Source organism: Protomyctophum parallelum, assembly GCF_964188405.1.
Source record: "Protomyctophum parallelum genome assembly, chromosome: 3".
In the NCBI taxonomy this organism is placed as follows: Eukaryota; Metazoa; Chordata; class Actinopteri; order Myctophiformes; family Myctophidae; genus Protomyctophum; species Protomyctophum parallelum.
The window spans coordinates 2,310,353-2,327,957 of record NC_139698.1 but is presented as its reverse complement, the minus strand read 5'-3'; the positions used below and the strand labels follow the sequence as shown (position 1 = coordinate 2,327,957).

At 49.3% G+C, this 17,605-nt stretch overlaps 1 protein-coding gene across 1 annotated transcript in view; it reads left to right on the top strand.

Moving 5' to 3' along the window:
- Positions 1-5,425: 5,425 nt before the first annotated feature.
- The window catches only part of pnp4b (purine nucleoside phosphorylase 4b), a gene marked incomplete at both ends in the record, with an annotated part of 29,402 nt that continues 17,222 nt past the window's right edge, over positions 5,426-17,605 (top strand). Inside the window, 3 exons of the mRNA XM_083761279.1 lie at positions 5,426-5,445; positions 9,464-9,639; positions 13,129-13,232. Of these exons, the coding sequence (XP_083617405.1) occupies positions 5,426-5,445; positions 9,464-9,639; positions 13,129-13,232 (300 nt within the window). The remainder of the gene's footprint in view (positions 5,446-9,463; positions 9,640-13,128; positions 13,233-17,605) is intronic.

The following is a 17,605-nucleotide window of genomic DNA, read 5'->3' as shown; positions in this document are numbered from 1 at the left end:
TGTCTGGAGGAAATACAGGGAAACACAGGCGTCATAACAACAGCATTCTGTCACGTCCCACGTTGCCATGTCTGGAGGAAATACAGGGAAACACAGGCGTCATAACAACAGCATTCTGTCACGTCCCACGTTGCCATGTCTGGAGGAAATACAGGGAAACACAGGCGTCACGACAGCAGTCTGTCACGTCCCACGTTGCCATGTCTGGAGGAAATACAGGGAAACACAGGCGTCACGACAGCAGTCTGTCACGTCCCACGTTGCCATGTCTGGAGGAAATACAGGGAAACACAGGCATTACGACAGCAGTCTGTCACGTCCCACGTTGCCATGTCTGGAGGAAATACAGGGAAACACAGTCATAACGACAGCAGTCTGTCACGTCCCACGTTGCCATGTCTGGAGGAAATACAGGGAAACACAGGCGTCATAACGACAGCATTCTGTCACGTCGCACGTTGCCATGTCTGGAGGAAATACAGGGAAACACAGGCGTCATAACGACAGCATTCTGTCACGTCCCACGTTGCCATGTCTGGAGGAAATACAGGGAAACACAGGCATCATAACAACAGCAGTCTGTCACGTCCCACGTTGCCATGTCTGGAGGAAATACAGGGAAACACAGGCATCACGACAGCATTCTGTCACGTCCCACGTTGCCATGTCTGGAGGAAATACAGGGAAACACAGGCGTCATAACGACAGCATTCTGTCACGTCGCACGTTGCCATGTCTGGAGGAAATACAGGGAAACACAGGCGTCATAACGACAGCATTCTGTCACGTCCCACGTTGCCATGTCTGGAGGAAATACAGGGAAACACAGGCATCATAACAACAGCAGTCTGTCACGTCCCACGTTGCCATGTCTGGAGGAAATACAGGGAAACACAGGCATCACGACAGCATTCTGTCACGTCCCACGTTGCCATGTCTGGAGGAAATACAGGGAAACACAGGCGGCATCACGACAGCAGTCTGTCACGTCCCACGTTGCCATGTCTGGAGGAAATACAGGGAAACACAGGCGTCATAACAACAGCAGTCTGTCACGTCCCACGTTGCCATGTCTGGAGGAAATACAGGGAAACACAGGCGTCACGACAGCATTCTGTCACGTCGCACGTTGCCATGTCTGGAGGAAATACAGGGAAACACAGGCGTCATAACAACAGCAGTCTGTCACGTCCCACGTTGCCATGTCTGGAGGAAATACAGGGAAACACAGGCATTACGACAGCAGTCTGTCACGTCCCACGTTGCCATGTCTGGAGGAAATACAGGGAAACACAGGCGTCATAACAACAGCAGTCTGTCACGTCCCACGTTGCCATGTCTGGAGGAAATACAGGGAAACACAGGCGTCATAACAACAGCATTCTGTCACGTCCCACGTTGCCATGTCTGGAGGAAATACAGGGAAACACAGGCGTCATAACAACAGCAGTCTGTCACGTCCCACGTTGCCATGTCTGGAGGAAATACAGGGAAACACAGGCGTCATAACGACAGCAGTCTGTCACGTCCCACGTTGCCATGTCTGGAGGAAATACAGGGAAACACAGGCGTCATAACGACAGCATTCTGTCACGTCCCACGTTGCCATGTCTGGAGGAAATACAGGGAAACACAGGCGTCATAACAACAGCAGTCTGTCACGTCCCACGTTGCCATGTCTGGAGGAAATACAGGGAAACACAGGCGTCACAACAGCATTCTGTCACGTCCCACGTTGCCATGTCTGGAGGAAATACAGGGAAACACAGGCGTCATAACAACAGCAGTCTGTCACGTCCCACGTTGCCATGTCTGGAGGAAATACAGGGAAACACAGGCGTCATAACAACAGCATTCTGTCACGTCCCACGTTGCCATGTCTGGAGGAAATACAGGGAAACACAGGCGTCATAACAACAGCAGTCTGTCACGTCCCACGTTGCCATGTCTGGAGGAAATACAGGGAAACACAGGCGTCATAACAACAGCATTCTGTCACGTCCCACGTTGCCATGTCTGGAGGAAATACAGGGAAACACAGGCGTCATAACAACAGCAGTCTGTCACGTCCCACGTTGCCATGTCTGGAGGAAATACAGGGAAACACAGGCGTCATAACAACAGCATTCTGTCACGTCCCACGTTGCCATGTCTGGAGGAAATACAGGGAAACACAGGCGTCATAACAACAGCAGTCTGTCACGTCCCACGTTGCCATGTCTGGAGGAAATACAGGGAAACACAGGCGTCATAACGACAGCAGTCTGTCACGTCCCACGTTGCCATGTCTGGAGGAAATACAGGGAAACACAGGCGTCATAACAACAGCAGTCTGTCACGTCCCACGTTGCCATGTCTGGAGGAAATACAGGGAAACACAGGCATAACGACAGCATTCTGTCACGTCCCACGTTGCCATGTCTGGAGGAAATACAGGGAAACACAGGCGTCACAACAGCAGTCTGTCACGTCCCACGTTGCCATGTCTGGAGGAAATACAGGGAAACACAGGCGTCATAACAACAGCATTCTGTCACGTCGCACGTTGCCATGTCTGGAGGAAATACAGGGAAACACAGGCGTCATAACAACAGCATTCTGTCACGTCGCACGTTGCCATGTCTGGAGGAAATACAGGGAAACACAGGCATCACGACAGCAGTCTGTCACGTCCCACGTTGCCATGTCTGGAGGAAATACAGGGAAACACAGGCGTCATAACAACAGCATTCTGTCACGTCGCACGTTGCCACGTCTGGAGGAAATACAGGGAAACACAGGCGTCATAACGACAGCATTCTGTCACGTCCCACGTTGCCATGTCTGGAGGAAATACAGGGAAACACAGGCGTCATAACAACAGCAGTCTGTCACGTCCCACGTTGCCATGTCTGGAGGAAATACAGGGAAACACAGGCGTCATAACAACAGCAGTCTGTCACGTCCCACGTTGCCATGTCTGGAGGAAATACAGGGAAACACAGGCGTCATAACAACAGCATTCTGTCACGTCCCACGTTGCCATGTCTGGAGGAAATACAGGGAAACACAGGCGTCATAACAACAGCAGTCTGTCACGTCCCACGTTGCCATGTCTGGAGGAAATACAGGGAAACACAGGCGTCATAACGACAGCAGTCTGTCACGTCCCACGTTGCCATGTCTGGAGGAAATACAGGGAAACACAGGCATCACGACAGCATTCTGTCACGTCCCACGTTGCCATGTCTGGAGGAAATACAGGGAAACACAGGCGTCATAACAACAGCAGTCTGTCACGTCCCACGTTGCCATGTCTGGAGGAAATACAGGGAAACACAGGCGTCATAACAACAGCAGTCTGTCACGTCCCACGTTGCCATGTCTGGAGGAAATACAGGGAAACACAGGCGTCATAACAACAGCAGTCTGTCACGTCCCACGTTGCCATGTCTGGAGGAAATACAGGGAAACACAGGCGTCATAACGACAGCATTCTGTCACGTCCCACGTTGCCATGTCAGGAGGAAATACAGGCAGTAAACCTGATTTCATGTACAGTACGTACAGTAGTTAATTTCCATCCACTGCTGTCGTCATCATCACGTCCAGCTCTCTCATTGGTTAAAGATGGAGGGGCGTGGTCTTTTTCCACCCTAAAACATGATCATCAGATATTATTATTATTATTATTATTGTTATTGTTAGTTATTGTTATTGTTAGTAGTATTAGTATTATATAAGGAGGAAGAATGTTTTCAAAAAGAAGTGTGGAGTATTTGTCAATATGTTGTTTTTCTGTGGACACGCCCACTAGTTCATTAACACATTGATTGCTACAGTGTTCAATTTTCTCAGGCTTGGTGGTGCTGAGCGATTAACATTGGACTTTTGAACGTTTTCGGGGCCCACAGCGAGGGGCCTCTTATAGCGAGAATCACACCGCATAAATCAAAAGAAAGCCCAACTTGTCCACTTCAATTTAAAAAATATATATATGATTTTACCATCTTCCATTCTGGAGATATTGACCTTTTTCTAACACCTGCTTTTGCCTGCACACTGCTCGCTTGAAAAAACAACAGAGATATGGAAGGTTGAAGTTGACAGACAGATACAACAATGAACACAAATAATATCATATACATACTACACACTGAATGAAAGCCCTGAATGTCTACTTTTAGGAGGAAAACAAATACACGTTGATCCCATGTATAGTTTGTCAGTAATTGGCTATTGAATGCAGCTTGCGCCCACCAGAGAGGATTTCAGAGAATGCATGGACCTGAAGAACTATTATTCACAAAATAAGGCCTATAGCGTACATACTATATACCGTATGAAACAGAAGACTCTCTGCTTTCATAAGAAAAAAACTAATACTGTAATAATAATAAAAATCACACCCCTGTGAAGTGAGCAGTGCAACGTTGCACTGCTCACTTCACAGGGGTGTGATTTTTTTTTTTAACATTTGAACACACACAGGTCTGATTAACCCATTCTGACCTGAGATCAGATTCATACGAGGTTTCCACTGGACACACACTGGTCTGATTAACCCATTCTGACCTGAGATCAGATTCATACGAGGTTTCCACTGGACACACACTGGTCTGATTAACCCATTCTGACCTGAGATCAGATTCATACGAGGTTTCCACTGGACACACACTGGTCTGATTAACCCATTCTGACCTGAGATCAGATTCATACGAGGTTTCCACTGGACACACACTGGTCTGATGAACCCATTCTGACCTGAGATCAGATTCATACGAGGTTTGCACTGGACACACACTGGTCTGATTAACCCATTCTGACCTGAGATCAGATTCATACGAGGTTTCCACTGGACACACACTGGTCTGATTAACCCATTCTGACCTGAGATCAGATTCATACGAGGTTTCCACTGGACACACACTGGTCTGATTAAACCTTTTTAAATAGTTTTCTAATAAATGTACCTCTTTCTGTAAAGCGACTTTGGGTACCCAGAAAAGCGTTATATAAATCGTGTATATTATTATTATTTATCAATACAGCATGGGACAAAATCTTATCTAACGATAATAACAACATATACATTTTGGGTCTGAGGGGCACTCTCACCTCTCTCTCTCTCTCTCTCTCTCTCTCTCTCTCTCTCTCTCTCTCTCTCTCTCTCTCTCTCTCTCTCTCTCTCTCTCTCTCCCTCTCTCCCTCTCTCTCTCTCTCTCTCTCTCCCTCTCTCTCTCTCTCTCTCACACACACACACACAGATAACAGTGATAACAGATAACTACAATCTGTTATTTGTTCTGCGGTGTGTGTGTGTGTGTGTGTGTGTGTGTGTGTGTGTGTGTGTGTGTGTGTGAGGTTGCATACTGTATGTGTGTCCATTCAGTCAGTCATATCGCCTACAGTACAGCTGCCTGCACCTCTCGCTCTGTTGGAAAACATGCACACCAAGAACTCCTGGTAAATCCCATCACTCTTTTTTTTTACGTGTTCACATCTTCATTCACCAGCAGGGCTGTGTGTGCGTGTGCGTGCGTGTGTGTGTGTGTGTGCGTGTGTGCGTGTGCGTGTGCGTGTGTGTGTGTGTGTGTGTGTGTGTGTGTCAATGCAGATTGGGAGAGAGAGAGAGAGAGAGAGAGAGAGAGAGAGAGAGTGCAGTGTTGATTCCGTCGACAAAATGCTATGACAAACAAATTGACTACCTTTTTTCACCGATGAAAACTAAATGGAAATCAAATGAAAACTATAAGCTATGTCGACTACAAACTAAAGACTAAATATATTGACAATTTCGTCAACAAATAAAAGCTACACACTAAACCCAAGCGTTTAGGTTATAAACAGTTTTAAACACATATCTGTAACACTTTTTAAACGTGTCACAGTGTTTAGATTATAAACAGAAGAACATGTTTAATCGCCTGTAACACTTTTTAAAACACAAAAACGTGTTTAGTTTTTACAATCAAAGTCATATTATAGCCGGTGTTTAGAATTCGAACACTATAGGTGTTCTCGTGAGGTGTTTGAGTGAACTTGTGTTCTACTGTATTTTATGACCATTAATAAACACTTGGCATTTTATTATTACACACATGGTGTTTAGGTTTAAACGCTAGACTAAAACCTTAGGAAGGGACGAGAAGGGACAAGAGATCCAGTAGAAGTAAAACGGCGACGCTCTACAGTGTATACGATCCAAACACCACGTGTTAGATAATGTGTGTGGGATATACTCGTCCTACAGTAAGTGTTACAGTAGACAAACGCTTCTTAGAAGTCTGTCTGTCTGCCGTTTATTAGCTTAGTAGCTCAGAAGAACCTTTGACCCAAGTTCAAAGAAGTCCTTCGTCACAACATGACATGATATAGGCTGTAAACCATTTATCATCACATCAAGAAAGTGTTCTATTCGCACACTGTAAAATGTGACGAACATTTTTCGTCTTAGTTTTAGTCGACGAAAACAACACTGGTGGGGAGGCCGGCCCCCAGTATGTCCCCCTTGTCAGGATGGGGAGGCCGGCCCCCAGTATGTCCCCCTTGTCAGGGTGGGGAGGCCGGCCCCCAGTATGTCCCCCTTGTCAGGATGGGGAGGCCGGCCCCCAGTATGTCCCCCTTGTCAGGGTGGGGAGGCCGGTCCCCAGTATGTCCCCCTTGTCAGGATGGGGAGGCCGGCCCCCAGTATGTCCCCCTTGTCAGGATGGGGAGGCCCCCAGTATGTCCCCCTTGTCAGGGTGGGGAGGCCGGTCCCCAGTATGTCCCCCTTGTCAGGATGGGGAGGCCCCCAGTATGTCCCCTTTGTCAGGATGGGGAGGCCCCCAGTATGTCCCCCTTGTCAGGATGGGGAGGCCGGCCCCCAGTATGTCCCCTTTGTCAGGATGGGGAGGCCCCCAGTATGTCCCCCTTGTCAGGATGGGGAGGCCGGCCCCCAGTATGTCCCCCTTGTCAGGATGGGGAGGCCGGTCCCCAGTATGTCCCCCTTGTCAGGATGGGGAGGCCGGCCCCCAGTATGTCCCCCTTGTCAGGGTGGGGAGGCCGGCCCCCAGTATGTCCCCCTTGTCAGGATGGGGAGGCCGGCCCCCAGTATGTCCCCCTTGTCAGGATGGGGAGGCCGGCCCCCAGTATGTCCCCCTTGTCAGGGTGGGGAGGCCGGTCCCCAGTATGTCCCCCTTGTCAGGATGGGGAGGCCGGTCCCCAGTATGTCCCCCTTGTCAGGATGGGGAGACCGGTCCCCAGTATGTCCCCCTTGTCAGGATGGGGAGGCCGGCCCCCAGTATGTCCCCCTTGTCAGGATGGGGAGGCCGGTCCCCAGTATGTCCCCCTTGTCAGGATGGGGAGGCCGGCCCCCAGTATGTCCCCCTTGTCAGGATGGGGAGGCCGGTCCCCAGTATGTCCCCCTTGTCAGGATGGGGAGGCCGGCCCCCAGTATGTCCCCCTTGTCAGGATGGGGAGGCCCCCAGTATGTCCCCCTTGTCAGGGTGGGGAGGCCGGCCCCCAGTATGTCCCCCTTGTCAGGGTGGGGAGGCCGGCCCCCAGTATGTCCCCCTTGTCAGGATGGGGAGGCCGGCCCCCAGTATGTCCCCCTTGTCAGGATGGGGAGGCCGGCCCCCAGTATGTCCCCCTTGTCAGGATGGGGAGGCCGGCCCCCAGTATGTCCCCCTTGTCAGGATGGGGAGGCCGGTCCCCAGTATGTCCCCCTTGTCAGGGTGGGGAGGCCGGCCCCCAGTATGTCCCCCTTGTCAGGATGGGGAGGCCGGCCCCCAGTATGTCCCCCTTGTCAGGATGGGGAGGCCGGCCCCCAGTATGTCCCCCTTGTCAGGGTGGGGAGGCCGGCCCCCAGTATGTCCCCCTTGTCAGGATGGGGAGGCCGGTCCCCAGTATGTCCCCCTTGTCAGGATGGGGAGGCCGGTCCCCAGTATGTCCCCCTTGTCAGGATGGGGAGGCCGGCCCCCAGTATGTCCCCCTTGTCAGGATGGGGAGGCCCCCAGTATGTCCCCCTTGTCAGGATGGGGAGGCCGGCCCCCAGTATGTCCCCCTTGTCAGGGTGGGGAGGCCGGCCCCCAGTATGTCCCCCTTGTCAGGATGGGGAGGCCGGTCCCCAGTATGTCCCCCTTGTCAGGATGGGGAGGCCGGTCCCCAGTATGTCCCCCTTGTCAGGATGGGGAGGCCGGCCCCCAGTATGTCCCCCTTGTCAGGATGGGGAGGCCCCCAGTATGTCCCCCTTGTCAGGGTGGGGAGGCCGGCCCCCAGTATGTCCCCCTTGTCAGGATGGGGAGGCCGGCCCCCAGTATGTCCCCCTTGTCAGGGTGGGGAGGCCGGTCCCCAGTATGTCCCCCTTGTCAGGATGGGGAGGCCGGTCCCCAGTATGTCCCCCTTTGTCAGGATGGGGAGGCCCCCAGTATGTCCCCCTTTGTCAGGATGGGGAGGCCCCAAGTATGTCCCCCTTGTCAGGATGGGGAGGCCGGCCCCCAGTATGTCCCCCTTGTCAGGATGGGGAGGCCGGCCCCCAGTATGTCCCCCTTGTCAGGATGGGGAGGCCCCCAGTATGTCCCCCTTGTCAGGGTGGGGAGGCCGGCCCCCAGTATGTCCCCCTTGTCAGGATGGGGAGGCCGGCCCCCAGTATGTCCCCCTTGTCAGGATGGGGAGGCCGGCCCCCAGTATGTCCCCCTTGTCAGGATGGGGAGGCCGGCCCCCAGTATGTCCCCCTTGTCAGGATGGGGAGGCCGGCCCCCAGTATGTCCCCCTTGTCAGGATGGGGAGGCCCCCAGTATGTCCCCCTTGTCAGGATGGGGAGGCCGGTCCCCAGTATGTCCCCCTTGTCAGGATGGGGAGGCCGGTCCCCAGTATGTCCCCCTTGTCAGGATGGGGAGGCCGGTCCCCAGTATGTCCCCCTTGTCAGGGTGTGATTTAACGTGATGCTTTGCGGAACTCGACTCCGTCTCGTTCCTGACCGCATCACTATCGTGGCAATAATCACGTTAAACCACACCCTCTGGTGTAATATTATATAATTGCTTAAAGGGATTGTGACATTAAAAAAAGGTTTTGGAATTGTTCTTGTTTTTTTTTAGGTTTTCTAATCTCAATTGCACCCAAAAAACATGAACTTTTAACATTCAGTAGATTTTCTGTGATCTGGGGTTTTCTGGCTCAAACAGGTGCTCTGATTTGCCGGCAGTAAGTGACATCACTTACTGCAAATCCCATATATGTCAATGGGATTTGCCAGCAGATGTCATTGTTTCACTGTGTTGCCTGTTTTCAGTGTAGCTCAAAAGGCCCAAAAAACCCCAAAGAAAACTTCAGACCACAGAAAATCCACTGAATGTTCAAAGTTCAGGTTTTTTGGGTGTAATTGAGGTCATAAAACCTAAAAGAAAAAAGAAAAATAAATGAAAATGAATGTCATAAAACGGTTGTTCTTCCTTCCTTCCTTTCTTCCTTCCTTCCTTCCTTCCTTCCTTTCCTTCCATAGCTGCTGCTGCTCCTTTGAGGAATACAAGCACACCACCGATTGGCTGCTGAACCAGACCAGCCACCGGCCCAAGATGGCGGTGATCTGCGGCACCGGGCTGGGCATGCTGGCCGACGTGGTCAGCGACAGGCAGACCTTCCGCTACCAGGACATCCCCAACTTCCCCGTCAGCACAGGTATGAGATAATTAATGACCTGGTCAGCGACAAGCAGACCTAGACACATCCTGCTACACCAAAGCAGACCTATACACATCCTGCATTAGAATCTGATCTCAGATCAGAATGGGTTAATCAGACCAGTGTGTGTCCAGTGGAAACCTCGTATGAATCTGATCTCAGGTCAGAATGGGCAAACACACACAGGCCAGTACAGCGTGTTTCAGAGCTATCAGTGGCTGGGCCGGTCATTGAACCTTCATGTGACCGTCATGATAATAGTGTACGTGGTTGAGTCAAACTCTGTCTGTCTGTCTGTCTGTCTGTCTGTCTGTCTGTCTGTCTGTCTGTCTGTCTGCCTGCCTGTCTGTCTGTCTGTCTGTCTGCCTGTCTGTCTGTCTGTCATGTCTGTCCCCCATGCAGGTTATCAACTGACTGACTGACTTTGACATCTACCCCACCACATCTCAGAGGAAAATATTGTATTTTTTTACTCCACTATAATTCTAAATTATGAAAACTTCAGTTAGGCTACTATACCATTCAGCTTGTAGATCGGCTAATTTTGAAAATATTTTCTATACATTTTGAACGGTCAGCTAAAGCATAACATGATGCTAACACCAAAATGGGTTCCCGTACAGAATGGGTTAACACAACCTACGCCAACATTATTCACACTCGTAATAACCGTGTGTGTGTGTGTGTGTGTGTGTGTGAGAGAGACGTGTGTGCGTGAGCGTGTGCACGTGCGTGCGTGCGTGCGCATGCTTTGACGTCACAGAAAAGACACATTTGACCCATTTTCAGCGGGAACCCCTTTTGGTGTTTTAAACATTATGTTATAATTTAGCTATTGAAAAATAGCAGATCTACAAGCTCATATAGCTCGCCACGCCGCCACCGAGTGGCGCCCCATAAGAACTTGTAGGTCTGCTATTTTTTTTTATCGTTAAAATGTGCCTCAAATCTTTCCAAAAATCTTCATTATTTAGAAGACTTATTTTTTTAATTTTTCGACGTCAGGCCTGAATGCATGGATTAAGTTCTGTATAGCAACATATTTAACCAACATAAAGTTAAGTTTAGTGGTTTTATATTTAAGTGTTTTTTTATTTTATATTAATATTATATTATTTTATATAAGCAGACAAAGCAGAACTATTATATATTCATAATGTATATAATCTCACATTTAGCAGCTGCAGCCACACAGGAACCAGCTTTAATACTTCATTATATTTTTCTGATTGGAAAACGAGGGAAAACAATAAAACCTGACTGAAGAATTAATCAGACCAGTGTGTGTCCAGTGGAAACCTCGTATGAATCTGATCTCAGGTCAGAATGGGCTAACATAGAAACAACATAAGAACTGTCAGGATTTAGAAGACATGTTGTAGAATGGTCCTCCCGGGTCGGAAATAACGGGATAACGGGTTCACGTCGGAGCACTCGATAATTCAACGTGTGTCCAGTGGACATATTCACCACCACCATCCTCAGCAGCATAACCCATTCTGACCCCAGATCAGATTCTAAAAAAATGTCTTCTATATCCTGACAGTTTTCTGAAAAGGCGATTTTTCAAAAATAGCAGATCTACAAGCTCATAGCGCGCCACTCGGTGGCGCGCTATGAGCTTGTAGATCTGCTATTTTTCTTTTTTTTTAATATATTTTTTATCCCACAATTTTGTAACCCATTTTTCACCCCTGTGTCAATCATCTAATGTGATCCTGGGCTCTACACACCCTCCACCAACCTAGTCCCCATATATGGGGGACAAGGGGAGACCAACCTAGTCCCTATATATGGGGGACAAGGGGAGACCAACCTAGTCCCCATATATGGGGGACAAGGGGAGAGCAACGGACTTGAACTCATGCTTCCTTCATGCCTGAGTGTCCAAGTTGCTCCTTTTACACCTGACAGGGGGGAGTTTCCCTGGTTGGACGCGCGTGGAAGGAACACGTTATTCCAACCAGTTCCTTTCCCCTCCATCAGGCGCCCCGGCTGGCCAGGGGGAGGCAGTTTAGAGACCAGGATTACTGCATGTTTTTGTGAGGGTACCTACCCTATAGGGGACACGGGGAGAACATGTGAGGGTACCTACCCTAGGGGACACGGGGAGAACATGTGAGGGTACCTACCCTAGGGGACACGGGGAGAACATGTGAGGGTACCTACCCTAGGGGACACGGGGAGAACATGTGAGGGTACCTACCCTAGGGGACACGGGGAGAACATGTGAGGGTACCTACCCTAGGGGACACGGGGAGAACATGTGAGGGTACCTACCCTAGGGGACACGGGGAGAACATGTGAGGGTACCTACCCTAGGGGACACGGGGAGAACATGTGAGGGTACCTACCCTAGGGGAAACGGGGAGAACATGTGAGGGTACCTACCCTAGGGGACATGGGGAGAACATGCAAACTCCACACAGACATTTTTCAACAGCTAAAGCATAACATAATGCTAACACCAAAAGGGGTTCCCGTTCAGAATGGGATAATAATTCCCTAGATATTAGCGCCTATTTTTACCCCCACCTTCATGTCTTATTCATGGATGCTAGTTATTCATTCTCTGCTCCTTTCCAAGCGCAGCAGGCTGTACAGTAGTAGTAATGTATCAGTTTGTACATTAAGCCGCACAGCTGTGACATGCGGAAATCCCTAAGTAATTACGGTGACAGTCCTAAATAATGACAGTCTACAGTAACTAAATAATGACGACGACTTTGCTGTACTGTAACCGCTCCAACGGCGACAGTGACGCAGAGAAGGCTCAAATGTAGGATAGGATGGTTCTGTATACATCGTACAGTATGATAGGATGGTTCTATACACAGTGACACTCACACAGACGCAGAGAAGGCTCAAATGTAGGATAGGATGGTTCTGTATACATCGTACAGTATGATAGGATGGTTCTATACACAGTGACACTCACACAGACGCAGAGAAGGCTCAAATGTATGATAGGATGGTTCTGTATACATCGTACAGTATGATATGATGGTTCTGTACACAGTGACACTCACACGGACGCAGAGAGAAGGCTCAAACAACCCCACCTTGACTCAAAAACACAGTGATGACAAGGACGGACGCATGCACAGCGCACCGCACAGACTTACAGGGCTGTATTGTGCGTGTCTTAAGTATTATTACTTAACTTAAGACCTGGAGGCGTGCAGGTCAATGCTCTTTAGGCCACTCAGAATAGCCAAATGGTATTGATCACGCCTCCAGGTCTTAAGTTATAAGTAATAAGACCTGGTACTTAATTATAAGACACGCAAAATACAGCCCAGAGTCTGGTGGTGAAACGTATAGGAGGATCCTAGGTAGGACACAAACCACAGTCCTAGAGAACTCGAAGCATGCCCCCATGAACACAAACACAAACCACAGTCCTAGAGAACTCGTGTGTAAAAGGTATTAAGTTTAACCCGTGTGTGTGTGTGTGTGTGTGTGTGTGTGTGTGTGTGTGTGTAGTTGCAGGTCATGAAGGCTGTCTGGTGTTCGGGACCATCAAGGAGAAGTCCTGTGTGTTCATGCAGGGTCGTTTCCACCTGTACGAGGGATACTCTCTCTGCAAGGTAAGCCCCTCCCCTTCCTGTTCACCTGTAAGACCCTCCCCTTATACTGTTCATGTAAGCACAGATAGCCAAACATACACACATGGAGGCTATGCGTCTGGCATCACCGCCTGTCATACCTGGAAGTTACGCGGGAACGGCTACCTACTGGCAAAATAATAGTGATAATAATACTTTATAATAATTTTCATTAGTCTATACAGACCCCTGTGTCAATCATCTAATGTGATCCTGGGCTCTACACACCCTCCACCAACCTAGTCCCCATATATGGGGGACAAGGGGAGACCAACCTAGTCCCCATATATGGGGGACAAGGGGAGAGCAACCTAGTCCCCATATATGGGGGACAAGGGGAGAGCAACCTAGTCCCCACACGTTATTCCGACCAGTTCCTTTCCCCTCCATCAGGCGCCCCGGCTGGCCAGGGGGAGGTAGTTTAGAGACCAGGATTACTGCATGTTTTTAGTGAGGGTACCTACCCTAGGTGACACGGGGTGAACATGTGAGGGTACCTACCCTAGGGGACACGGGGAAAACATGTGAGGGTACCTACCCTAGGGGACACGGGGAGAACATGTGAGGGTACCTACCCTAGGGGACACGGGGAGAACATGTGAGGGTACCTACCCTAGGGGACACGGGGAGAACATGTGAGGGTACCTACCCTAGGGGCCACGGGGAGAACATGTGAGGGTACCTACCCTAGGGGACACGGGGAGAACATGTGAGGGTACCTACCCTAGGGGACACGGGGAGAACATGTGAGGGTACCTACCCTAGGGGACACGGGGAGAACATGTGAGGGTACCTACCTACCGTAGGGGACACAGGGAGAACATGTGAGGGTACCTACCCTAGGGGACACGGGGAGAACATGTGAGGGTACCTACCCTAGGGGACACGGGGAGAACATGTGAGGGTACCTACCCTAGGGGACACGGGGAGAACATGTGAGGGTACCTACCCTAGGGGACACAGGGAGAACATGTGAGGGTACATACCCTAGGGGACACGGGGAGAACATGTGAGGGTACCTACCCTAGGGGACACAGGGAGAACATGTGAGGGTACCTACCCTAGGGGACACGGGGAGAACATGTGAGGGTACCTACCCTATAGGGGACACGGGGAGAACATGTGAGGGTACCTACCCTAGGGGACACGGGGAGAACATGTGAGGGTACCTACCCTAGGGGACACGGGGATAACATGTGAGGGTACCTACCCTAAGGGACACGGGGAGAACATGTGAGGGTACCTACCCTAAGGGACACGGGGAGAACATGTGAGGGTACCTACCCTAGGGGACACGGGGAGAACATGTGAGGGTACCTACCCTAGGGGACACGGGGAGAACATGTGAGGGTACCTACCCTAGGGGACACGGGGAGAACATGTGAGGGTACCTACCCTAGGGGACACAAGGAGAACATGTGAGGGTACCTACCCTAGGGGACACGGGGAGAACATGTGAGGGTACCTACCCTAGGTGACACAGGGAGAACATGTGAGGGTACCTACCCTAGGTGACACAGGGAGAACATGTGAGGGTACCTACCCTAGGGGACACGGGGAGAACATGTGAGGGTACCTACCCTAGGGGACACGGGGAGAACATGTGAGGGTACCTACCCTAGGGGACACGGGGAGAACATGTGAGGGTACCTACCCTAAGGGACACGGGGAGAACATGTGAGGGTACCTACCCTAGGGGACACGGGGAGAACATGTGAGGGTACCTACCCTATAGGGGACACGGGGAGAACATGTGAGGGTACCTACCCTAGGGGACACGGGGAGAACATGTGAGGGTACCTACCCTAGGGGACACGGGGAGAACATGTGAGGGTACCTACCCTAGGGGACACGGGGAGAACATGTGAGGGTACCTACCCTAGGGGACACGGGGAGAACATGTGAGGGTACCTACCCTAGGGGACACGGGGAGAACATGTGAGGGTACCTACCCTAGGGGACACGGGGAGAACATGTGAGGGTACCTACCCTAGGGGACACGGGGAGAACATGTGAGGGTACCTACCCTAGGGGACACGGGGAGAACATGTGAGGGTACCTACCCTAGGGGACACAGGGAGAACATGTGAGGGTACCTACCCTAGGGGACACGGGGACAACATGTGAGGGTACCTACCCTAGGGGACACGGGGAGAACATGTGAGGGTACCTACCCTAGGGGACACGGGGAGAACATGTGAGGGTACCTACCCTAGGGGACACGGGGAGAACATGTGAGGGTACCTACCCTAGGGGACACGGGGAGAACATGTGAGGGTACCTACCCTAGGGGACACGGGGAGAACATGTGAGGGTACGTACCCTAGGGGACACGGGGAGAACATGCAAACTCCACACAGAAATGGCCATTCTATCTCAGGGACCCCCAATATATATATTGTAAAATCAATGTTAATTTAAATGGAACCAAATAATTTGGTTCCATTTGTACACTCTGCAGAGTTACAGCCCCATAAGGGTGCATTTGGACCCTCTGGAACTCCCATAGTGCGGGAACCCCTTTTGGTGTTAGCATCATGTTATGCTTTAGCTATTGAAAAATAGCAGATCTACAAGCTCATAGCGCGCCACCGAGTGGCGCGATACGAGCTTGTAGGTCTGCTATTTTTTGAAAAATCGAAGAACGACTGACACATAGAAACACGGCTTTTTCAGAAAACTGTCAGGATTTAGAAGACATGTATTTATAGAATCGTTCCCAGGTCAAAATGGGTTAAACGACGTTAAACTCACGTTATGCATGTGCACACACGCCTCATGCCTCTATAATGGGTCAAAACTATAGTAAAGACAGATGACGCGTAAAAGCGATCACATTGACGGAAACAATATCAAAACTCAAAATGCGCCGTTGAGTTTTTAAGTATATTTATTTAGTTGTTGCTGTTTTTCCTGACATTGTTTAATCGGGGTCATACCTATGTTCCCTCAGCCCCGAGGTGCGCTGCGGGTCGGGAGAGGGTTGCGGTTAGGTTTAGGTGTCTGCCCCGGGGGAGGTTAGGGTTAGGGTGAGGGAGGAGGTAGGTTGTCGTAGGCTGAGGGAACATAGAGCTGAGGGAACATAGGTACGGTCCCGTTTAATCTTGCCCCCCTCTTACTAATCCACATTACGAAGAAATAAATAAAGTCCTTCCAACAAAACACAAAAATGAATGAATCTAGCAAATCCGCTTTAATCCATTCAGAGCGGGGAACCTCTTTTGGTGTTAAACTTTATATAGCTATTGAAAAATATAGCAGATCTACAAGCTCATATATAGCGCGGAATAAAATCGTGAAAATGTGGCGCAAATCTTTGAATATTATATTCTTTCAGAGTGAACGTTTTTAACTCGTATGTTTGCTTTCGAAAAACATATTTTCAGATGGGGGTCGGCAGCCAAATATATACGTAGGCCTACGCATATTTCTGGGCGTCCTTGATGTGAAAATGTTTGAGCACCACTCGGTATAGAAACATAGGGGTTTTTTTCTCCAGAAAACTGTCATGATTTAGAAGACATTTGTGACTAAATTTGACTGAGGGACTGCCATTGGATAATTCGTTTTTTCATGTCATATATGAAAGCAGGGAATCATAGCTTCAAATGGACATATTGGTTGTTCAGTTTGACCCACCAGTTTTGGAGATATGGCTTATAGAGTAATGTCTTGTAGAGAAACCGCGAGTTGAGAAAACAGGCTTTGAAAGGTTCACTTCTGTGGTCTCTAACATTACACCTAGCTACATGTTTAAGCATTTATTTCATATTTACATGTCTTCTGTGGTCTCTAACATTACACCTATAGCTACATGTATAAGCATTTATTTCATATTTACATGTCTTCTGTGGTCTCTAACATTACACCTAGCTACATGTTTAAGCATTTATTTCATATTTACATGTCTTCTGTGGTCTCTAACATTACACCAGTATAGCTACATGTTTAAGCATTTATATCATATTTACATGTCTTCTGTGGTCTCTAACATTACACCTAGCTACATGTTTAAGCATTTATTTCATATTTACATGTCTTCTGTGGTCTCTAACATTACACCTATAGCTACATGTTTAAGCATTTATTTCATATTTACATGTCTTCTGTGGTCTCTAACATTACACCTATAGCTACATGTTTAAGCATTTATATCATATTTACATGTCTTCTGTGGTCTCTAACATTACACCTATAGCTACATGTTTAAGCATTTATTTCATATTTACATGTCTTCTGTGGACTCTAACATTACACCTAGCTACATGTTTAAGCATTTATTTCATATTTACATGTCTTCTGTGGTCTCTAACATTACACCTATAGCTACATGTTTAAGCATTTATTTCATATTT